Source organism: Rhipicephalus microplus, chromosome 5 (genome assembly GCF_043290135.1).
Source record: "Rhipicephalus microplus isolate Deutch F79 chromosome 5, USDA_Rmic, whole genome shotgun sequence".
Taxonomy (NCBI): Eukaryota; Metazoa; Arthropoda; class Arachnida; order Ixodida; family Ixodidae; genus Rhipicephalus; species Rhipicephalus microplus.
In genome coordinates this window covers 165,877,523-165,903,245 of record NC_134704.1, presented here as the reverse complement: position 1 = coordinate 165,903,245, position 25,723 = coordinate 165,877,523, and the positions used below count along the sequence as shown (strand labels likewise).

Sequence of the window (25,723 nt, the reverse complement as noted above, 5' to 3'; positions counted from 1 at the left end):
TGGCGACGTTCGCTGTTTTCCAGCACCGCATATTTTGCTGAGTGTTGCCGTCGCTGGAGTGAAAGAATTGATTTATAACTAGAACAGCGATCTAAATCGAAACTGATTTGCTCGAAGCACTGTTTCAAAAGAGCTAAAATGAAGGATTACTTGCTCAGCCGTCGTTAAGCCGAAAAAACAAGCACGCTTGTTTCTTCATCTGGGCCGTGAACTAGCGGATAGCGTGCGTGTTCACCGACCTGCCAACCAGAAACCTTGAAAAGGTGGCGTTACAGGACTGAAGCCTCCCTTTTTGTGGGGAGCAGTTTACAGCATGGGGCGCTACACTGTCTTGTTCTTGCTATTGCTTGTGGTATGCTTGCAATTGACGATCGGCTCATTTTTGTACTGTGATACACCGAACACTCACCAAAGTAAGCATGCTGCGACAAAGATGCGTGTTTCAGGTAAGATGCCAGTGCGTTCAAGCTATCTTCACAATCTAATTTCTTACAACCTATAAATGTGCCAGAAAAAAGCTGCATGAAGCAATGTTTATGCATGTACAAAAACTTATAGTTTAAATAGATAGGGACTTCGTACATTCCCAGACTTCGCGAACATCTGTGCGTGGCGCCATCTTTCAGCGGCAACAGTGGCGCGCGGTCATATCTGAATGGAAAAGAAGCTAAAGAACCATATCTTTTGGAATGAGTTATCAAAAGTTCAATTGGAGATCTATTCGCGAGAGACCTTCTGGAACATACGAGCAAAATTTATGTTTCCCACTGGGAAGCATGTGGCTTCCCAAGACAATTGGCCACCGTCCTTTGTAAAAGCCGCATGGTATAATATAAACAACATGGGAAAACACGTGATTTGAAGTTCAACACTGCAATTTTAACAGTATGCCTAATTAAGCCTTTGCTGCGTAGAAATGGAGCGGTTTTTGATAATTAGCTATTTCCGTCAGATATGTTTTTGTCGCCTATATTCCTTTGAGTTACCCCAGGCCGCCTCTGTCACCAACGAGCGAGGGCGCTACGTAGAAATGTCCGCAAGTGGTGGCCATGGTTGCAGACCACGTTGCTGAAAGAAAAATCTGTATAGACGTGTTATTTCTCAACAGGGGCGGGCGCGTTTATCTTAACGAAACAAAAAAACGAATTGCGGTTATGTGTTAATAAATGTGGCAGGGTCACTCTAATCAGATGGTGTCACATAAATTATCTTACTGTTTGACCCCCTGGCTGTTGGAGCGCATGACGAGAGTAAAAGAAAATTAAACGATCGCTTGTGCTCGCAGCGGCCAACTTCGGCCAACTTCGGCCAACTTTTGTATAATGCTACTTCGATGAAGGCTACTCTTGTCTAATGTTGCACAACGCTCGCTCTTGTTGATCGACGTTGGCTATGTCACCGTTACAACAGCAATATGTGCTTGATTTATTATCAGTTAAACTTAGCTTCCCCTAATGAACCACCCGGTTGGCACACACCTGAGATCAGAAAGTTCGAATGTGTATGGTCAGACTATGTATGGTCAGAAATGCTGCCGCCAGCGTAGCCCACATTTACCTTCTCCGGCAACACGACAAAAGATATAAACCGTAAGAACTATACGTGCAAAGAAATTTCTTTAATATGTCAGCACCGCCTGCACAGAGCTGACCAGAAGAACGGCGGTGCACTCCCCGGAATGGTACCCCAGCCACCTGTCCCGCTCATGCGAAAAGAACACGTGCAATGTCTATATAGTGTGTATTTAGGTGAAATAAATGTTTATCCAACGCAGAGCAATGTATTTTTCGTATAACTGTTTAGCAGGGAAAAAACTCTGAGCGGAGTGTTTAATGTGGCCTTGTTGTATTCTCACATATATTCAGTCAGCGAGGGTTTCACATTAGTAACTTAATAAAACCAATTTCCCCAACTGTATCGCAATGAAAGATTGCGATTGGAATATTTCAGTACAACCAGATTAGACATTATTTTGTCAAACATGATTGCTACAATATGGCTTTTGCGCATCACCTATTCTGTTTCAAAAGTTTATATCTTCTTTGCGCAAACTTCATGAAAGGGTTGTGTAACTACCACAACCTGATGCTCCTAAATAAATATTTTGTGCGATATTCCGCATGCTTCATCTAGCGTGTATGTATATTTATGATTCACTCACTTTATGTGTGCTTTGTAAGAGGACACCGAGTTAGCGTAAAGTGCACAGGTATCTCATTGGATAAAAGCGGAGTAATGGAATTGAAATTCACCAAAAGCGCGTTCTCTTTTTGTTGGTTGTGCACGTTTCGATGCGTTCCTCCTTCAAGTACGTCTGCCCACCAATTTACACATGTATTTGAAATACAGCAAATCGATGCTACACGGCCGAAGCCGTAGACAAGAGCATATGGGCAGAAACAAACTGCCAATACTTTGTATAGTGGTGCTCCACAATCATGGGTTTTAACTATGCAACACCTAGCCAAGAAACGCATTCTATTAGACTCCACCTGCAGACATATTTATAAAGAAGAAACACGCCCTTGCACTACCATAAGAGTGAAGGTATTCCACTCATGTACTATGACGCTCCTATATTAGCACGTTTCAGTTTTTAGCTGTATGAAATGCTAGCTGGTGATAGCCACTTGACTCAGGCTGGTATTGTGGTTGAGCTAATTTGTTCAATACATTCTTGTTGCAAACAGAAAAACCAGTATTGTTTTGCTAATACTAATCGCGGCGTGACACGCCCTGTTGGTTTAAGCAGGACATGTTCGAGACCTAATGAAGAAATATGGACGTTGTTTACACTCCAATTCTACAAGAATGCTAGTCCAGGTGAGCGAGTGTTCTTAAATCTCGGCTTCTAGACTAATAACACAGCATGCATGGTTTTATACTTTGGTTTCTCTGCAGTGTATGAAGAAAAAAATTATAGGCCAATTTTATGCATTTTTTAGGTAAACTGCTCTAAACAACAATCGAAAGTATGAAAAACGAGCGTGTTATTTTCTCCGAGCTTTTTCGTCCTTGGGGCACAATTCTTGACGCCAGCAGTATGTTCAGGTGATGTCAGAATGAAGTGAGCTCTCGACTGGGTAATATATGAGAGATATCAGTTGTGAACTGTGGCATATACCCCACGTTTCTATGATGTTGAATGCGCGTTCTGCCTTACCTTCCTTGCATATCGTTTGCGATAAACGTATAGAACTTCGTTTTCTACGTTTAAGAATGCTCAAGCGGAGATAATAGCGTGTAGCCGAAAATCGCGAAACCATGATCGTGAAACGAAAATCGCGAAACGCAGAGTACTGAGATTACATCCGTTTTATGATAAAATAAGTGGCAATTAAGGAGAAGACAGCACTTCAAGATAACGCTATGAAGGCGAGGAAAAAACCAATCGATCACCTTCGAACACGGTGACACTTAGGGGCCCTTTAAGGTATCAATGGCGCCTTGCTGTTTACTTTAGTTCTCTGCAAAGGAAAAAAATGAACCTTCACATGGAAACCTTTTTTCAAACTAATTTCTTCTTAATTCATCATTTTGAATGCATAATAGCTTCAGCTTTAATAATAACGTGAAAATTTTGGGTTCTTTAAGCGTCGCTTTTAAGAGTTGTACGCGTTAGCAGTATCCTGTTTGTAGTGACCACTTTAACTACATTGTGCAAACCTTTTGTGGTATGACCTTACTCAAAAAGTTTAAATTTCGAAATACTACAATACTAGCAAGTTGAAAGAGACTTGTGTCAGTGAAGCTTATGCATATGGCTGCATTCTTTGTAGTGAACAGCATGCTTTGAACCACGAGCATTCATGAGCGTGACACCGTTTCGAACATTCTTTGGAAACGCCACGTGGTCTTACAGGAATTCGCTAAGAGATGTGTGGAACATGTGTGCCTTTTGTATTGAGCGGCCGGCTTCAAATCACGAAGCCGTTTTGATAATCACATATTCTGACGCCCAATGTCATGTACAGTTCTACAACGCAATATCCCCGCTATATAACAGGTTCTATTACGACGTATAACAGGTTCTATGGCGATGGCGTAGTGGTTAGAGCATCCGCCTCACATGCAAAAGGCACGTGGTTCAAATCTCGGTTCCGCGCAGTTCCAAACTGGATTATTAAAAATCCGCGTGGTGATGGAACTGCATTAGGAGGCCTGAGGTGCGGCCTCACCAGTAACCACCGCCGGGAGCGCACTCCCTCACCAGAGAAGGATTGGCCACCCTGGTGCAGTACCTGGCCACTACCTCCCACATGCATACGTCAAATAACTCATGGCCCTCAATCCCCAGCAGCTGTGAAGCAACTGACCACGGCGGTGGTCAGATCTGCAACGCAGCAGAGGCTGCTAAGAATCTCTGGATCCGGTCAGGCCGCCATTGGAACCTCAACTTGGCAACCTTTAACGCTAGAACCTTATCTAGTGTGGGAAGTCTAGCTGTACTATTCGAGAAGCTAGAGGGTGTTAAATGGGATATAATAGAGCTTAGTGAGGTTAGGAGGACAGATGAGGCCTATACGGTGCTACAGAATGGACACGTTCTTTGCTATAGGGGCTTGGGTGACAGAAGAGAACTGGGAGTGGGGTTCTTAATTCACAGAAACATAGCTGGCAACACAAAGGAATATTATAGCATTAAGAAAGGGTGGTAGCTATCGCAATTAAACTGAATAAAATATACAAGATGAAAGTGGTACGAGCTTACGCGCCAACATCCAGCCATGATGATGCTTCAGTTGAAAGCTTCTATGAAGACGTGGAATCGGCAATGAGTAAGGTAAAAACACAGTATGCTATACTGATGGGAGACTTTAATGCAAATGTAGGGAAGAAGCAGGCTGGAAACAAGGCAGTAGGAGATTATAACATAGGTACTAGAAACGCCAGAGGAGACCTACCAGTAGAATTCGCAGAACGCAATAATTTACTTATTTTGAACACCTTCTACCAAAAACGAGGAAACCGCAAGTATACATGGAGGAGCCCTAATAGCGAAAATAAGAACTAAATAGATTTTATAATGTGTGCACACCCAGGCATCGTGTAGGATGTGGAAGTGGTTGGCAAGGTACGATGTATTGACCATATTATGGTCTGGTCTCGAATTTCCAAGACTTGAAGAAGGAATGACAGAAACTGATACGCAAGAAGCCAATCGATGAGCTAGCACTGAGAGGGCAAGTACAGGAATCCAGAGTATCGCTTCCGAACAGGTACTCTGCTCTAAGTGAGGAACCCAACCTTAGAGTAGATACAATGAATGATAATATGACGAGTATTGTTACGGAGTGTGCAGTGGCAGTTGGAGGCAGGGTAGTTAGACAGGACACGGGCAAGCTTTCCCAGGAAACGAATAATCTCCTTAGGAAGCGTCAAATCATGAGAGTCTCAAGTACAACAGACAAAATAGAACTGGCAGAGCTTTCGAAGTTGATTGATAGGCGTAAGGTATGCCATGTCAGAAGGTATACAATGGACAGAATTAAACACGCTCTGAAACACGGTGGAAGCGTCAAAGCAGTGAAGAGTAAACTTGGGATAAGCAAAAGTCGGATGTACGCACTAAGGGACAAAGAAGGCAAAATAACTAACAATATGGATTGGATAGATAAAATATCGGAGAAGTTTTACAAGGATCTTTACAATAGCCGGGACAACCACGACCCTAATACTAAAGAACTAGCAGTAACCCAGATGACACCCCACCAGTAATGATAGAAGAAGTCAGAAAAGCCTTGGAGAGCATGCAAAGAGGCAAAGCTGCTGTTGAGGATCAAGTAACATCAGATATGCTGAAAGATGGAGGACAGATAGTGTTGGAAAAACTAGCCACTCTGTTTACGATGTGTCTCCTGATGGAATGAGTACCAGAGCCTTGGAAGAACGCTAACATCATCTTAATACATAACAGAGGAGATGATAAGGACTTGAAGAATTACAGGCCGATCAGCTTGGTCTCTGTAGTATACAAGCTATTTACAAAGGTAATTGCTAACAGAGTAAAGAGAACATTAGAATTCAATCAACCAAAGGAACAAGCAGGATTTCAAACAGGCTACTCAACAATCGACGACATTCATACTATCAATGAGGTAATACAGAAATGCTCTGAATATAACCAACCACTATACATAGCCTTCATAGATTACGAGACGGCATTTGATTCAGTAGAAATATCAGCCGTCAGGCAGACACTGCGGAATCAGGGCGTCTATGAAGTATATATAAACATCCTGGAAGAAATCTACACGTGATCAACTGCTACCATAATGCTTCATAAAGAAGCAACAGAATACAAATCAAGCAGGGTGTAAGACAGGGGGATACAATTTTTCTGATGCTATTTACCGCGTGCTTACAGGAGGTTTTCAGAAGCCTAGAATGGGAACAGTTAGGGATAATAGTTATTGGAGAGTACCTCATTACCCTCCGCTTCACCGATGACATTGCATAGCTGAGTAACTCAGGAGAGAATTGCAACTCATGATTACGGAGTTAGACAAGAAGAGCAGAAAGTTGGGCCTTAAAATTAATCTACAGAAAACGAAAGTCATGTACAATAACCTCGGAAGAGAGCAGTGCTTCGAGATGGATAATAGTGCACTTCAAGTTGTAAAAGACTATGTCTACTTAGGGCAGGTAAAAACCGTGCAGCCGAACCATGAGATTGAAGTAACTAGAAGAATAAAAATGGGGTGGAGCACATTTTGCAAGCATTCTCAAATTATGACAGGTAGATTGCCACTATCCCTCAAGAGGAAGGTATATAACAGTTGTATATTTCCGGTATTTAGCGACGAAGCTGAAACCAGGAGACTTACAAAGAGGGTTCAGCTTAAATTGAGGACGACGCAGTGAGCAATGGAAAGAAAACGGTAGGTGTAACCTTAGGAGACAAGAATAGAGCAGAATTGATTAGAGAACAAACGAGGGTTAAGGATATCATAGTTGAAATCAAGAAGAGGAAATGGACATGCACCGGGCATGTAGCGCGTAGACAGGATAACCGCTGGTCATTAAGGGTAACTAACTGGATTCCCAGAAAAGGCAACCGGGTTTGGGGGAGACAGAAGGTTAGGTGGGCAGGTGAGATTAAGAAGTTTGCGGGTATAAATTGACAGCAGCAAGCACAGGACCGGGTTAACTGGCGGAACATGGGAGAAGCCTTTGTCTTGCAGTGGACGTAGTCAGGCTGATGATGATGATGATAATGATGATGATGATGATGATGATTGCGATATCTGTATACAAAACGCGTGTTTTTGTAAAACACGAAAGCTTTTTTCGTGCATTTGAGAGCTGAGGAAGTCATTTTAACTGTATTTTCAGGCAGAGGCCAACACCATCACCGACGCTCATATATCGATGAAATGAGCTTTTCACGCTATCTCGTTGAAGACCTCGCGCTAAAAAACGCACAGAGCATCATTTCATCCGGAGAAACACACCGACACCACTGTCGAATGCGAAACGAGCTCTTGGGTAGAGGTAAGAATTTTAATGAATGTCAGGAGAAGTTATTCGACGACAGTAACGCAGTCGTATAAAATAAACGAACATTGGAAGATACTTCTCGATAGGAAGAGTGAGATTCTCGCATTAAAAGAATTCCATCTCGTGCAGTGTACTCTTCATTGCATGTTAACATTAACGCTAAAAATATTGTCCAATATAGTTTTAATATAGAATGATGATGATAAATGGGGTTATATGTCCCAAGACCACCATATGATTATGAAAGACGCCGTAAAGGAGGGCTCCAGAAAGTTCGACCACCTAGGGTTCTTCAACGTGCACCAAAATCTGAGCACACGGGCCTGCAGGAATTTTGCCTCTAGCGAAAATGCAGCCTCTTGAGTCGGAATTCGATTCCTCGACTCTCGGGTCAGTAGCCGAGTACCTTAGCCACTACACTATCGTAGCGGGGCGTAGCTTTTATACAACAGAACATAGGCATGAGCCTTATCTTTCAGCGACTTACCGATGATATTCATAGTTATCACGCACATAGGCTTTTCAAAAAGCATATCATCTCCTGAAAGTTTTAGTAATCTTTACTTAGTAGAGATACGCAAAAACACAGGCACTGTGTACTTCTCAGTGCAGCAGCCACAATCGACGTATACAATGGTTATCGGTAATTGCTTTTGATGCAGGACATAAAAGCCCGAGCCCCTATACCCAGCGGAGACCAGGAAAGCGTTAACATTATGTACGTCGCCCCATGACGCAACAACCACAATTTTCAGCGGATATGTACAGCGATGGCGCGAGGATACTGACAACTATAATAAATCTCAGTAATACATAAATAGTGCAAAATTGCACTAACGTGACATAACACGTGTTGTTTGTACAGCTGCATGTGTGAGGAGAGTAGTTATTTAGGGGCACAAAAAGAGGCAGCTTTTTCTTTCTTGGAATATTTTCATTGACGTATAATTTGAACTTTATGTAATCTACAGGCAAATTCAAAAGCTCCCAGGTCACTATCTGATGTTTTTCTTTAGAAGTGTTGCCTGGGAACTTTTGACTAAGACGGTAAGGGTGTCTCATGAACTAGAGACTGATTACAGATCCATTTGAAAAGCGCCTATCACCCATCGTCATTGCAATGAACTCTGACGGTGCCTTACACTACAAGGTGTTCCGTCTCTAACCTACTTTCTGCGTCTTATGAAGCGTCAGGGTTCTGCAGTGAACAAAATGTCTAGAAACTCAGTCCGATTGCTCTAAATTTCCCATTCTAACATAACTGGCAGAAGCTTGAAAAACATATAAACTGGGGAACAACTAAAGTGCCACGCAGCTTGTCATAGAGCAAAAACTGATTGTCGTTAGCTCTAAGAGAAGGAAGGGAAGCAGATTCGATCAGAATACAAACAAATATAGCTGATATTTCAGTTGATAATATGAAGGGAAAATTGAAGAGGGTACTTCCTTTCGGGTTAAGGGCGAATAATCGATGGTCTAGGTCAGCATTTGAACGGATACCAAGAGTTGGCGACAATGAGCTTTGGATGGTAAAAAAGAGTGAAGTTTCACTGCGCGGATGAAATAATGATTGTAATGGTGAATGAATTGTAGCGGGTAGCTAACTCTCTGGGACCCAGCCTCACGCAACTCTACAAAACACTGGTGTAAAGAACACGGCCACACCAGAAACATTTTTTGCGCAGTCTATTCGCGTTGAGAGCAGCGCACGTAGAAAGGTATAAGAGCAGACTCCTGATGGCTACTAAGGCAGCGAGAAAGTGCGTGCCAGCGATGGCGATCGCGCCCTTAAAATCAATGTTCACAGTTGCTGCTCGTGCAAATCCCCTTCAACTCGCCTTTTTTACGTTCTCGTTCAAGACTAGCGGGGCATTTCCTCTATGCTGGAGCACTCGTTGGCTGTTCTAACAAGCAGGGAGTTTTCATTACAATGTATTGATGAAAGTTCACTTTGTTTTGTTTTCCTGATGTGATGGTTGAGACCAGTTACACTTACAACAAACGACAACACCTCTTGCAGATTTACAAATAATTACACTTTAAAGAAACATAAATGAACGAGCACTCACACGTACTAAAGAAACAGAGCAAACACAGCGAACAGAGAGAGATAACTAGAAAAGTTTCAAACGCGCAAAGTGTCCTTGCTATATTCTATCTCGGCGGATGGAGGCTCACCCTTGGAACAGTCGGACACGCCAGGCAACGTGAAGAGACGAGAGACGCGGGATGGCTTCAAAGTGGTTGGCGACGGCTTCTAAAAAGTTCGGCAATGTCTTAAATGCGGTGAAGAGGAACGCCTTGCCACAGGGAAGGGGGGGGGGGGGGCGCTGCGAGCGCTCGATGGTGACGGACGCACTCCACATCGCCTCCGTAGATTTTATGCTATTTCTGCGGACATCCACCTTGGTACCCCTGAAACTTGGATTTATCCTCACCGCCAAGTTCTCCGCTTCGCCTAGACAACACCTTCGTCCAGGTGGGTCCAGTTTTGACAACTTGAGGGACGTCCTTCACTCCCGGCTACAACGCCGCCTCGCTAAGGGCTCTCAGCCCGGCGATGGCGGCCGCTAACGTGGTTACGGGCTATGATCCTACCTCAAGCCAAATGCTGTCCATGGAGATTTCATCCTCCGAAAACACCATGCCATCAGAAGATGAATACCTCGACGACATGGTGAGACTGTGGCAACGCAAGCAAGCGAAATCGAAGTCTGCGTCTCAACAACAACGAGACGCCACAGCGGGCCACCATTCCCCAGCCTTGCAAGGAACGCCGGCGCGCCATCCCTCCGGTGGTGTGCTTACCTCTGCTCCGTCCTCGCAGCCAGCGAAGCAACGCAAGTGGCGTCCGCATCAAACTCCTCGCCTCTCTCGCGACGACTACATCGTAGTAGTGAAACCTCGCGTTCCCTGCGAGCTACGCACATTTGTCCCGGCCGATCGCGTGGGCGACGCCATCCGCAGCTACCTCGGCGACCGGACTACCACGCAAATTCAAGTGTGGCCAATCTGGGAACAGAACATCTTGGTCTGTAGCACCACCATTTTGCCTATGGCACAGAGACTCCTCGAAGACTTCGAGCTGCAAGTGGGGGATCAGCAGCTGCCCGTTCGAGGCAACGCCAAGGCACCAGGGGATACATGCAGGGGCGTCATCAACGTAAACCCTGCTGAAAGCCCGGAAAAGGTAAAGTCTGAACTGTATTGGCCTCGAGGTACTATCCTTGCGGTCCGCAAACTCGGAGATTCCGCGGCGGCGGTGGTGACTTTCGAGGGCACGAAGTTACCCCGCTTCCTGTTCTACCACTGCGTGGCGACGTACATCCGCCTCTACAAGAAAACGGTCCCGGTTTGCACCAAGTGCGGTACCATCGGCCATCGACCACCTCAGTGTCTTCACCCCGCTCCAACGCAGTGTGCCAAATGTGGAACCCCCGCACCTGCAGGTCTCAATGCCCACGACTGCCACCCCAAGTGCCTCCTCTGCCATGGCGCCCATGAGACTGGGACCAGTGGCTGCACGGCAAAATATCGAAAATATCGGAAACGCAAGCAGCCCTCAACATCTGCTCGAGGGACCACCTCATGTTCGTCACAGCCAGACAGCGGCACCAACCTGCATCAGTCGGCTCCACCACTCCACGCCGACACTCAGGCATTCCCACCGCTCGAAGCACCAGCGGTGGTACCTCAGGTGAGCAGTTGGGCAGGGAAAGCTGCTTCTAAGCCTCTCTCACCCCCTTCTGTCAATCCTCCTTCTCCAGAACTTGCGGCCCTTCGCCAGCAAGTTGCGGCACTTCAAAAGCAAAATTCTCTTTTAACTAAACAACTCGAACTCTTGAATAAGCGACTTCAACCCCAACAACAGTGTACTGCAAGGCCATCCGGTATTGCCTCCTCTGTCCAGGCGGCTACGCCAGCTACGTCCAAGCTTAGTCCTGGCGCTAAGCCCACTCCCATTAAACCGCCGGTTCAAGCAACCATTTGTACTCCAGCACTCGGAACCGGTGCCACATCTACTCTAGAAGCTCTTGAGGCTCCTGGGGCACCTCAGGTTATCTTGCCCGCTAACCAAACTCTCCCTAGCGAAGAGCGCACCCCGCGCGAAGAGGAACGCCTCACGCGCGTCAAAGCTTCGATTAATCACCTCCTCACCAGCTTCTCGGTCCAACGCATAGTAGTAGAGGTTACCCAGGCTATTCAAGCCTGGGCAATCACCCAATTTCAACCCAAGGCATCGCGTTCCCGCTCCTGCTCGGTGAGCAGTGAGGGTACAGCTCCACGGCGTCGTCGTAAGGTGGCTACCACCACCCCGCCGTTAGACAATCCGGCCTCCGTGCCCCTCTATGCCTCTGAGGAATCCGAGCGGGACATGGAGGACCAAATATAAAACCTAAGACAGTCACGATGGCTACCAATTGTACGTCCCGTTCAAACATTGCGTCTAAATTCGAGATCATACAGTGGAACCCTGGAGGCTTCGGGATTAGGCGAAAGCGTTCACATCTTTCCCTTTTCCTCAGCTCACTTGGCTCTCAGCCGGCCGTCTTGGCGCTCCAAGAATCTGGCCCTGCTCCATCCCTTTCTGGATACTGCTCCTATGTAGGCGGCACCACCACAAGCCTCCTCGTGCATAATGCTTACACGGCGGTACAGATTGACCTTGATCTGGATCTTCCTTACGACTACTGCATAATATCAGTGCTGTCTCAGCGGAGGGGCCAACCTTCAATACATATCTTAAACGTGTACTGTCCCCCTCGCATTGCAAGGGCTTCGTTTGCGCATCTCTTCCATCGGGCGCTGCGTATAGCGGCCCGACAACCACTGGTGATTGTCGGGGACTTTAATGCCCCCAGCCCTCACTGGGGTTACCACTACGAGAAGGCCCGGGGCAGAGAGCTCAAGGAGCTCATTTCCTCGCTGAGCCTGACGCTTCTTACCGATCCGGCACAACCCACACGTTCCGGCAACTCGGTCACGCGAGACACATGCCCCGACCTCTCTTTCACTTGTCACATCCGCGATGCTACATGGGAGAATTTAGGCGAAACCCTAGGCAGCGATCACTTTTTACTCCACATTTCGTTCACACCGCGGCAGAAAATGCGCCAACACTGGGGCCAAGCCCGTCTCACCGATTGGACTCGTTTCAGAATGCAACCATTCCCCGCCGGCCTCTCCTCGACCGAATATGCAGCGTGGGCATCATACGCTCTTCATATGAAACAAGCGAACACTCGCACCCTTGCAACCTCTAATTTGACTCCTGCAATCGATCCACACCTCCTACATCTTTGGCACGCTCGCCGCGGGCTCATAAGGCGCTGGAAACGCAACAAACTTAATCGGAAACTTCGCGCTCGCATTGAGGCGCTCACTTCAGAGGCGGCCGCATACTCCGCCCAACTTTCCGATGCTAACTGGGTAGACACCTGTTCGAAGGCTGCAAAGCAGGTGAGCTCTAAGAGTGCGTGGCGACTCTTTAGAAGCCTTCTCGATCCCTCCACCACCAGGGGAGAAACGCAACGCCAGCTCCACCGTGTTCTGCATGCCTTTCAGGGCACTACGGATGAACTCGCACGAGAACTTTGTGACCGCTACATCTGCCGCACAATTGATCCCGCAGGCCCAGCATATATGTATTCCGGCGCCCCGAACACCGACCTCGACGCCCCATACACACTTTCTGATTTACGATTTGCACTCACGAAAATGCGACGGGGCACGGCCCCTGGACGCGACGGAATCACAGTATCGCTCCTGGCAAATCTTCCCGACCAAGCACACCTCTCGCTACTCCACCTTATAAATTTGATATGGGACGGTTCTTCACTTCCAACGGAGTGGACCACATCGGTCGTGACATTCATTCCCCAATCGGCAAAGTCCGTTAGTATTGAGGCATTGAGACCCATCTCACTTACGTCTTGCGCAGGCAAACTCATGGAAACCATGGTTTGAGAACGCCTTTCCGCCTACTTGGAGGCCAGGAGGACCTTTGCCGACACGATGTTTGGCTTTCGCCCACATCTGTCGGCGCAGGACGTCCTGCTCCAGCTTCAACACGATATCATAGAGCCGACTACTATGCGCCATAACGATAAAGCCGTGCTCGCTCTCGATCTCCGCGGGGCGTTCGACGTCAAACACAGCACTATACTCACTAACCTGTCTACCACAAACTGCGGGCAGAAGACTTTCAACTACATTCGCGCCTTTCTATCACATCGCACCGCCTTCATTCGTCTTAATTCTACCGAACACGGCCCGTACTTATTAGGCACGCGGGGTACACCTCAAGGGGCAGTCCTGTCTCCTCTGCTTTTTAACCTGGCGATGATGAACCTCCCCTCTCTTCTAAGCGAGGTCGAGGAAATACAACACGCACTATATGCGGACGATATCACAATTTGGACCAACACCGGCTCCTTAGCGCAAATCGAAGAACGTCTGCAAAAGGCTGCCCTTCTGGTGGACACCTACGCAGGTTCATGCGGCCTGGAGTGCTCTCCAGCTAAATCGGCTCTTCTTTCAGTCTCTCCGCTACCGCCGCCTCAAATTTTTCTTCCGTCCGGGCCCGTCCCGTCAGTGCAAAATATTCGGGTTCTTGGCCTTCACCTCACATCGTCGTTGGATCCAAAGGGCACAATAGCAGCCTCAGACGCACCAGCGAACAGGTGAGCCGCATGATACGGCGAGTGTCTACCAAGCGCGGCGGCCTCCGCGGGTCTCAGTCCCTCCGATTGGCCCACGCGTTTGTGACCAGTCGCGTCCTCTACGCCTTGCCTTACCTTCGCCTGTGTCATCGACACGAGCACCAGCTGGACGTCCTTCTTCGTTCAGTATACAAACGCGCTCTGGACCTACCTATTGCAACTTCCAACAGCCGATTCACGGTTTTGGGGGTACACAACACCTTTGCAGAGATGCGCGAAGCTCATCGCGTTAACCAAATCAATCGACTGTCGCAGACGCCTTCAGGGCGCCGTCTTCTACACAGACTTGGCTTAACCCGATATCTGACCAAGACCCTCTGGAACCGGTACCAGAGCTCTGGCGTCAAAAGCTATGGGTGGAACCTCTGCCCCGTAATATGAACCCCGACCTCCATCCTGGCCGTAGACTAGCACGCGCCGCGGCCCTTCATACGCGACACTCCGATCGTCCTGGTGTTTTCTACGTGGACGTCTCGGGTCCCTCCCCCTCGGATCACTTCACGGCTGCCGTGATTACAGAGGGCAAACACGTAGATGGCCTCTCCTTTCGAGCAGACACAGTAACGCACGCTGAAGAGGTTGCCATAGCTTTGGCCGCCTCTCACCCTGCTTCACGCACCATCCTGACGGACTCGCGCTCGGCGGGTACCTTCAGGGTTCCATTGCCCCGCTGGCGGCTAGCCTACTACAGGCAGCCTCTTGGCGCTTTAACCCTCATCCCATTCGTATAGTCTGGACCCCAGGCCAGTCGGGCCTGCCCGGCAACGAGGCGGCAAATGCCGGTGCCCGCGCTTCTCCTGTCCGGGCCGTTGCCCCTCCATGTCCCGAGAAGGAATCTGGCAATACCAACCTGACGCGCTTTCGCGAAATTTTCGCTTATTACCGGGCTTCGCGCCGCCTCTACCCGGACCCCGCACGCGGTTTGGAGAAAGCGGACGAACGACTGCTACGCCGCCTGCAGACGAACACCTTTATCAGTCCGGTGGTCGCCAGGCACTTTTTGCCGGAAATCAATGGCACCTGCTCGACCTGTCATGTCCTCGCCGACACATATCACGTCGTGTAATCGTGCCCAGTTAATCCCGTCCCTTTCTCATCCCCTTTTCCTATCCCAACTAGAGAGGCTTGGGAGGGGCACCTGCTCGGCTGCTCTACCTTGGCTGCACAACGCTCCTTGGTGGAGCGCGCGCGGGCAGCTTCCAGCTCCACTGGCGTCCCGGAATAGGGTCTTGCCACTCTAGCACGCCGATGGGCCACGTCGGCACTCTCTAGTATGCTTTTTCTGAAATAAATGTTTTTACCACCACCACCACCACAGGGAAGTGCCCGAGGTGGAGGAAGTCAGCGGCCACGTGAATCCCGCACCTTCAACTCGTGGAACGCGTCCTAGAGCGTCAATGCTCGGTCCTGTTCACCCGACTGCATGAACACCCAACTCCATCTGCTCTTCTTTTTCCTTTTACCCCACGAAACTGCGACGCTCGGCACGTGCACGCATATTCGCACGCGCCCCAGCGTCTTCGTCGTCGTCTTCGAGCACCCACATACCACCAGGGCACTACACATTTTTCAGGCTCACATCACACACAGGCGTCCTCCGCGTGACAAATGAAGGGCCGGCTCGTTTGATCTCTGCTTCAGCACAGTTCTTTACCCCCGCTCGCGCGCGATTACCCAAGAGTAAACTGTAATTTGCGCAGAAAAATCTTATCAATTTGGACTTTGCGCGAGGCTAGACAGTGATAGTAACGATGACGGCAAAATCTCGTCGAGAATGTCCATGTGGTTGTTATCGCAAGAAATGTTTTGTGCAGTGCTGAAAGAAAAAAATGCCCCCACCTCCCATAAAAAATCGTGAGGAAATGCAAATGCATTTCTTGCGCTCAGAGAGGGTGGTGGTCAAACATTTAATAACCATGAAATGGTTACAGAGAGGTGATTGGGTTGTGGTTTCATTGGCCTCCTTCTCTCACAGCACTAGGTCGAACCCCTATATCGGAGCTTCATTGGCAAGCAACGCCGCACGCATCCATCGAACCTGGGCCTTTTTGATCGTCAGATCCTGACAGCCGAGCAGGACCGCCTCCTAGTCCTCTCTCATTAGGTAAAGGTTGAGGTTGATAGATTTATTTAACTGGTATGCGCAGACTATGTGCATGGTGTCAGCCAACTCTTCACAGAACTGGAACGTACCCTCAAAGCATAAATTGAAATGTATTAGCACCACCGGGCAAAGTACAGTATTGGTAAACAGTTTTAAAAGGAGGAGCTCGTCAGTGAGATGCCGTCCCTCAGAAGGGTTTGGATATAGCGCCGGTGCTCCTCCTTGTGGTACTTCAAAATATCTTTGAATGAAAGGGCCTGAATCGTCTGATTAGGAGTAGGTTCCCAAAGACAGGGAGATAGCCCGGAAAGACAGTGTGCGGGCAGCCTCATGAGCCTGTTCGTTTCGCCTGAGTCCTTAGTGACCGAGTGCTCAAACCAGATCCCGTGGGGTTGGAAGACAACCACCGCGGTCCTCTCCAGGTGCGCATGAAAGTGTTGCAACGACACTTTGGTCAAGAGCAACATGTGTGCAACGCGGACGTTGTCGGCCCTCAACTTCGGGGGTGGTATACGGCCGCACTCGTACACAACACAATCACCGTAAGCGGGCTCGCTCTCAAAGCCACCGCGCAACACACGCGGAGGAAATTGCCATCGCCCTGGCTCTCACCTATCCCTTTTCGAAACACATTGCTCCATTCCCTCCTCAAGTTTTGTTATCTCCCCGTTTCACTGTCAGTAGTTCTCTACGGTAACAATGCCTACGATGTTCGAGAAGCTTTGAGGCTTTAGTAGATAATTTTGTTAAGATTACGCCCATTGCATGAATCTTGCATAATATTCTGAACCTACGTCGCCGCTAGCGATAACGCTAGAGTATTTGATGGCAAGTGTATAAATGCCAACACACTTCGCCGCTTGTCAGTTGATCGACGGCTGACGCTCTGCTTTTGCTATAAGTGCCAGTAATATGTAACTGACTTTCTTTTACAGGGCCACAAGTTCAGCCCAAATCATGTTTTGTTCGACCTGCAGTCTGCTCCATTCGTCAACTTCATGACACCGTGTCAATAGCATCATCGACTCGCGACGGGCCCGCCGGAACTATAAGCTAGGGAGGGATCCCTCACTTACTCATCGCATACTGGAGCCTAGCTGCTAAGAGAGGGTACCATTGCCGCCAAGCATTCATCCTCGACGACTTTTGCCATCGCCTTGAGAGACACCTAGCCAGCGAACGGTCGAGAGTCAGGAGCAAGTGGACGGGAGAGTGAGGCGCCAGGGTTCTCGGCTTGGCGTTGGCGTTTCACAGTTTGTTTCGAGCACACAATTTCAGATGTTCTTGAGAGTCGCCCAGCCAGAGAATGGTCGAGAGTGAGCCGAGAGCGGACGGGAGATAGAGCTAAGGAAAAAAGAGACCGATCGTGGAGAGAATGCCCAACGATGCACTGCACCTACCCTCTCTTACATTCTCGCAACACGTGCCCCGGTTGCTTGGAGCGAGCACAACAGCGCGCGCCGACAGCTGTTGCTTTGGGAGAGAGAGAGAGAGAGGAAATAAAGCACCTCCCAGAGCGCTGACAACGCCACGGACAAAACCGAATGCTTGACATAGCCCGAGTAAAAAATACATTCGCATTTATATGTGGTAAAATTCAAACCAGCTGGCGCAAAACAAAGTAGGTTGGAAACCGACCCGGGAAGCATGCTGCTCTAGCACACGTAAGGTGTGCTATTACGTGTGCACACGTAAGGTCGCACACGTGAGGTGTGCTAGGCAGCCCCGTACACGTAAGGTGTGCGGGGCTGCCTGATTTTACGTATCCTTATGCGTACCCTACACGCTTCCCTCGTTCTGCCAGATACATGTGCCAAAGGAAATGGCAGTTTCTAATCTTGCGGAATATTCATGCACTTTTAAGTATAACCGAATTTCAGGAAATTATCCACTGATCGAATATCAAACATTTTTCCAGATGCCACACCTAGTCCAAGTCACTGACTACTTCAACTTTAAATGAATAAGCAGTTTCAGGATGTGCAATAACAAGGACAAATATGAGCGCAAAAGCAAAGAACGGTAGAGATTGAATTCAGCGGGAGTTAACATTTGTAGCGCACATGACACGTGTTAAACTATTTTAATGTCGTATAAGAAATAGTTGCAATAAAGGTACGCGTGGATGTCAGAAAAACTTATGAAACTTCTACATTTGGGAAAATGCGGACTCATGCTCTGGGTTGAATAGTAAGAGTGTCATAAGTTAATCTTTGCTTTGTTGTGTCTGTACGTGAACCTGAAACAACAAAGCACTTTTATTCAAGAAGTTGACGGGCCAGTCTTCGTTTCATTCCCTCGAGCAGTCGTGTTAGCAGTAAGCGATGCTTTCTATTTGCTGAAACACTTCTGTATTATTGGGTCGAGCAACAAAACTGTCAGTATTATTGAGCAGAACTATTTAAGGATCTCACCGAGTGACTCTTTGAGTGGCACAGGGTACGCGAATGAAGTAGCACAAAAATTTATGTCAGGTACGTCATGTGACGTAATTAAAGTACATTGATTTCTGTGAGACGATGTAACAGCATCGTATGACGTCATTCGTTGACATCATAGTTTGGTAGTAGGTGTCCATATTTTGGGGGCAACGCCACACCAAGTCACACCTAGAGTTGATATACTCACTCTAATGAAACACCTCCCCTTATTTTTATGCATTAAAAGCTATAACTACATGGGTGCTGCCATGATGGGACGATACTCAGCTTTCGGGTGACGTCTCACTCACACTCACCACGGCAATCATTCCTGATATTTTGGCATGAGAGTTTTATGTCGGAGTCAACCAAGACATCTGTAACGTGTTTCCGTCATGGAAACTACATCGAAAAATTAGGCATGATCAGAAGATAAACGTTCAGTCAACGGGAGTCGCACCGACGACATCTTTGTCTATGATAAAAGATGCCGAAGACGTTATCTACAATTCTATGATCTTTTTTTGACAATAGGGCCTCGCACACAACGGGACAAGAAAATTATGCTACAATACACAAGAAACATGGCGAAAATAACGCTGCCAAGGCCGTCAATGTCTGCTAAAGAACAACACCACGCCTTAAAATGCTCTTATAGTAAGCAGGGTGTCTACCCCTTCGACTTATTCTGTAGGCTTTACAAGCGCGCCATTTTTTACTCTTCACTCTTCTCTCATTATGACATTGCTAAAGTGACGTAATGCTTCATGATCGTGACATGCGCGATTAGTTCCTTTAAAGCAATGTTTCTGCAATCCGTTTCATTCGACTGGTTTTGAATAGAAAAAGTTCATTTTGTCAACGCATTACCACACCGTCAGGTGGTGGTGACCTTACCGCCAGTGTCGGCCTCTCTTATAACGTTCATCCATGCAAAAAAAATGGCCCCGTACCTGCATGTTTCTGCAAATGTCGCTGAAAGACGTCTTGCGTGTGGATAAAGTGAAGAAAACATTTATTTCATGTTCTGCGCAACAAAATCAGTGAGTGGTATTCTGGACGTGCTGCGCTAGAGTGCCTCGAGCGTGCCGCGGAGGCGAACTAGTGCATCAAGTCACGTCATACGTGAGACATAAGCGCCATCTGACAGTTTGCTTAGAAAACAAAGCGCATGGCTCTGAGACGGGTGTGCGCGCCCATCTCAGAGGTGATAAGATGTAGAACGCAAGGCGACGGGTAGATGCCACCACCGTCTTGTATTAGCAAAGCGTTGGAAATACTCCCCGTTCATGCAAGCATTGCATGGTCAGCGCTGCATGATAAGCGTTGCGGTCCTTAAAATTACTTATGTATGCCTTTTCTACTAAAACACGCACATGCAGAATATATAACTGTTGTTATGGTGCCCCAGACATGAGCAATAGTTGCTTTTCCAAACTGGCAATTGCACAAACATGAACGCTCAACCTTGAGCAACATTGGTGGTCGCTGCGGATAGCACGGCCGTTTCAAGTACTCAATGCCGTTAAGAGTGGACAAACAGACAATTTTCAAACAGACAGACCGAAATTTTTCCGTGGAAGTTCCCCATGAAGGACTATCGTCTTTAAAAGGGCTGTGCAACCCACAATTGCTTTGCATGGCCGAAACTTCACGTTTGCAACTGACGCTTGTCCTGCGAGAAACTGCTTCCGGCGAACGTTGCACTCGTTATTTACGTTGTGTTTTCCTTTGGTAGGACCAAACGGGCTGTGGTGTTGAACAAGTGTAACATGCCGCGAGTTCGCGACTTCAGCCAACATCTCTCATATAATATGGTCAAATCAAGTTAGTTTTGCCTGACCCCCAGTTTGGCATTCAATCAGTGACGCTCTTCTGGCTGTTACACCACTTTCTCTGATAACGCTCTCACCAGTAACTACTACAGCTACAATGAGCATCTATGAACACAACATTTTGTTTATAAAATGCGAAGCAGCCCTTTCACTAGTCTGTGTAAAGCTTTCCCTCCGTACGAACATGCCGCACGCTGCAGATGTTGACGTGGTGCCAAGTAGGTCACGCTGCTGCTGCACGTTGACGTCATGCTCCCCTCGCAGTAAGCGCTGTCATCGCTCTCTTCCTTGCCATCCACGCGATCGCAGCCACGCCAGCAGCGGCTGCCTCGTCTGTAGGCCGCAACAACTGCCGCGACCACCACACGGAACACCTAGAACTTTAGAAAATGGAATCTGTACCTTTGGGCTGTTGCATCAAAATAAGATGCGAATAGTTAGCGGCGGCCCGTTTAACTGCAATACCGCGAGGCGAGATGGCGCTGAAAGCACTATGATCATCATTAAACAGGTGCATTTTTTGCTGCAGGAGGTGGCTACCTGTTGGTTCGAGTTGCTCGCTTCCACTGGTATTTTGTTTTTGTTTTTCTCGTTGCTAAATTGTGAATTGCGTGTGTAATTATCGCCAAGTGACCGAACTGCCCTCGACTAGCAAAAACAACGTCAATCAAGTAAGGTTCGCATCGTTTATTGCAAGTGTCCAAGCCGGTACAGTCAATGTATACGGTCGGGTCCGAACAAAGCAAGTCATTCATACATATCAAAAGCTTTCACCCCATGTGTAAAAACTTTTGGAAGCTAACAAGCATATGTATATAACTTAACATCGAGATCGCTGAATGAACGTCACTGTTGCGGCGCTCAAGTTCAATAGCGTGATTTCATGACAAGGGTCAGATTCTGCCATAATATGCGACGCTGGCCCGGTATTGTTGATCTTGAAGAGAACTGAATGCATTATGTGCAATCGGAAAAGAAACTTGCACATTGCCGATATTTAGATCGCACTGTAAGAGCAATGTAGTTTTGCTAAATTTGTTAATAAAATAATCGTGAATGCATACCGTTCTGAATCTTTCTCGCTCTGCAATGCTACATTGAGTACTTCAAATTCTGCAATGTCGCATCGTGTCAACAGGGTAGGCACTAGTTTTAATTCTCAGCCGTGAGCCCATATCATAAGTAATATGTATTGAGAAGATGGGCCTAATATATTTAAGGCTTGTTATATTTATTGTTAGAGTTTAGTTACACAGAGACTACCGCTAGAATTTTTCGTCGCAAGTAATGACTGGTCTGCCAAGTATGCTAAAATAACAGAGTTATGAGGTGCGTGCTTACAGATCGTAAATGCCCCATTCTATGAAAATAAGCTTTACGAAAGCATTGTACAATTTTGTTGTTCTTACATCTTTGTTGGTGCTCTAGGCACTAGTTTGTGCTCAGAGCTGAGCAGTTGTTTACTGCTCAGCTCTGAGCACAATCTATTTTTTTTTTGCATCGACATATCGATAAAACTTGAGCATTATCTTGCAAGCAGGCTTCCTGAAATCAATTGGTGGCACATGATGGGAATCTTTCCAAATACTAGATAAATAAGGGTCACCTTTATTACACACTTGTTATGAAGTTTACTTTTTCAGTATTTTTTTATTTATTTATGCAGACCCTTAGGTCCAAGCAGGTGGGCAGTTACAAGGGGACATAGTCGAACAATAAGTGGCATAAAGATAGTTTGGGGTGAGTGTTTCATACACTCATAGTGAACACAAGAAGCGACATAGCAAATTATTTCATAATAACGCATGTATCGGACAAAAAAGAAAAAACACAACAAATTCATACTTCGTATGTTGTGCGATTAAAGTACAAATAAATACATAACAAATCAAAACAGTAAACACAATTATTTTTACCGTTCAAGCCAAGAAAGTAATGAATACATAAGTATACAATAAGTACAACACATACAAGATGAAAAAGAAAACAAAAAGAAAAGAAAAATGCTGTAATAAAAGATCGGAAACCTGAATTTTCAGGACAATGCTATTTAGAACGAAGGAGAAATAGATTCTCTGAGGATGCCCAAGTTGTTCTGTTCCAATCTGAGACCGTGCGTGGAAAATATGAGAACTTATAAATATCTGTCCTGCAGAAATAGGGTGTTAGAAATTTCGCGTGATGATGCCTTGTGGGTCTGGTTCATAACGATTTCAGGTACGGCGATGGGTCAATCACAAGATTGTGGTTCAGAAGAAGAGAAAGAAGGTCAATTCTTATCTGTTTTCGACGTAAGCTAAGAAGGGAAATGCCATTGGCCTTCATTATTTCAGAAGGAGAGTCGACTCGTGAGAACTTGTTAAAAATGAACCAGATGGCTTTCCTTTGTATTCTTCCCAGACACTTGATGTTAGTTTGAGTGTATGGGTCCGATACTGCACTCGCGTATTCTAATTTAGGTCTTATTAAAGAATAATAGGCCAGTAATTTAACATTGCTTGGGGCATTATGAAGCTTATGTTTTACAAAGCAAAGTTTTCTGAATGCAGAGGAGGAAATAATATTTATATGTTTATTCTACGATAAGGTAGTTGTTATTGTAACGCCTAAGTATTTATAGCTATCGACTTGCCTAACTGGCGAAGAACCAAGCTGGTGTGTAAAAGACAGGGGTGCTTTTTTACGCGTTATAAGGAGAAGTATGGCTTTATCGGCGTTCAAAACCATGCCTCATTTTTCGCACCACTGCAATACGTTATTTAAATTGCTATTTAACTCAACCTGATCATCAAGATGAAAAATTTTTTTGAATAATACGCAGTCATCTGCAAAAAATTGAATTTGAACACCAGGGCTTACTACGCTAACAATATCATTAATATAAACCAAGAAAAGGAGGGGGCCTAGGACAATGTCTTGTGGCACCCCTGAAGTGACTGCCAAACTTTCAGAACGTTCACCTCCAATGTCAATATATTGCTTCCTGTTAGTCAGGTAAGCAGAAATCTATCTGATGAAGTGTTCAGGGACGCAAAGAATTCTAAGCTATATGACTAGTTTATTGTGCGGAACTTTGTCAAAAGCTTTACTAAAATCAAAAAATATTACATCTACTAGGCCATTACAATCAAGAGATGAAGCGAATGAGTGAACTACTGTTATTAGTTGGGTTATCGTTGAATACCCTTTTCGAAAGCCATGCTGATGTCCTGTTAGTGCAGCATTATTTTCTAGAAATTCACGAACACAGTTGTCTATATTATGTTCCACAAGTTTGCAGCATCGGGATGTCAGTGAAATAGGACGATAATTTTGTATAAGTGTCCTGTCACCTTTCTTGAACACGGGAACAACCCGGGCTATCTTCCAGTCAATAGGCAGTTGTGCAGTGATGACTGAGACACGAAACAAGATTACAAGAAAGTTTTCAAGAAGCTCGGCATATTGTTTGAGAAATATGTTAGGAATCTCATCGGCACCAGAAGAACACTTAGTTTTCAAGTTAAGAAGCATAATAAATACCCCACCATACGATACAAAACTCATATCTAATTGTTTGGAGAATGCGCCATCACACGCGCATACAGTTGCGCTAGAGAATACATCTTGAAAATAGTTGCTGAGGTGTTGAGCAATCTCACACTGATCTGTCACCGGCTTCCCGTCAACTGATATTTGAGTAACTGGTTTCTTGCTATCTTTTATGTAGTGCCAAAACTTATCAGGCTCATTTTTCATGAAGTTAGGAAGCGATATTTCGAAATAATGATCTTTTGCTGCGCGAAGTGCACGAGCGAGGTCATGTTGCATATGCCTTATTTTGTCATTCTGCACATGTTTCTTTTTATATCCCTTTATCCTGCGTTTTAGTTGAATGATTTTCCGATTCATCCAAGGCGTTTCCTTTTTTACTTTCTTCAGTTTATTAGGGACGAAATTATCCAGGCTATAGTGACACATGTCTTCGAACTTGTTCCAAAGTAATTGAGCGTTGTTGCCGTCGAAATCAATCAAACAGTTTTGCAAGTAATTGATAATGTTTGGGTCATTGGCATGAGAAAAGTCCTTAAAAGAACGTGCAGGGACGTGCTTATACATTTCAAGCGGTTGAAGCGGTAATATTATGCTTACGAGATGGTGATCAGAGAGCCCTGGCTTCACTTCTACAGTGCAATCAGAAAAATCACGACTGATAAACGCCAGGTCTAACACAGAGCTAGATGAAATCTGTACACGAGTTGGTTCATGGACTACCTGCATTAAATTATACCTTAACATAATATCTACTAACATAATGCTAACGTGTTTATTATATGAGCTACTGGCAGCAATGTCTTGCCAATCTACTCCCGGCAGGTTAAAATCACCGAGAACAATTTTCTTATTTTCGTGCATTGACATTTCATTATTCAGCGTCTCTAATACATCCGTTGTGGCATCTGTAGGTCTATAAAGTACGAGCAACTTAAAACTCTGACCCCAGATAGAGATTTTAACAAGACGGCTTTCGATACCTACTACGTCATCTAATAAAACCGCCTGAACACTATCTTTAACTAAGATAGCCACGCCTCCACCCCTAGCCTGCCGATCTTTACGAAATACTGTGTAAGAAGGGGCGAATATGTCATTGTCACATATCTCCTCATTGAGCCAGGTTTATGTTAAGACAGCTACATGAGGATCATACTGTAGCAACAAAATTTCTCGGGACTCAGTTTTGTTTTTCACACTGCGGGCGTTTACATTCAATATTCGGACTTGTTTAGGGCTTTTAAAGGCATCATGTCAGTCGCAAGATAATGTCGATATATTATCACGCTGACCTTTTACGTGCGTGGACTGTGTGGTTTTTGTGGCTTTAATACATTTGTTCAGCGTTTCGTCCCAATAAAAATATTCCTTATCTATTCTTAGTCTGTCGTGAATAAGCGAGACCTTCTTTCCGAATTGCTTTTCACTTTTAGCACTTTCCCACAGTAGTTTTCGTTTTCCGAATGTTAATGTGGAGTAGTCATTCTGGAAAAATATTGAGCTGCCTTTTAGCTTTTTTACATTAGCGAAGATTTCCTGTTTTTCGTTGAAATCTTGTAGGTATATGATCACTGGGCGCTTACCTTTGTGTTGTCCAAGTCGATGAAT

At 46.1% G+C, this 25,723-nt stretch overlaps 1 protein-coding gene across 1 annotated transcript in view; it reads left to right on the top strand.

Annotated features, from left to right (window-relative positions):
- The first annotated feature begins 306 nt into the window (after positions 1-306).
- The window catches only part of LOC142817431 (uncharacterized), a 72,594-nt gene continuing 47,177 nt past the window's right edge, over positions 307-25,723 (top strand). The window contains exons 1-2 of the mRNA XM_075894452.1: positions 307-446; positions 2,753-2,823. Coding sequence (XP_075750567.1) covers positions 314-446; positions 2,753-2,823 — 204 coding nt within the window. The 5' untranslated portion in view covers positions 307-313. The remainder of the gene's footprint in view (positions 447-2,752; positions 2,824-25,723) is intronic.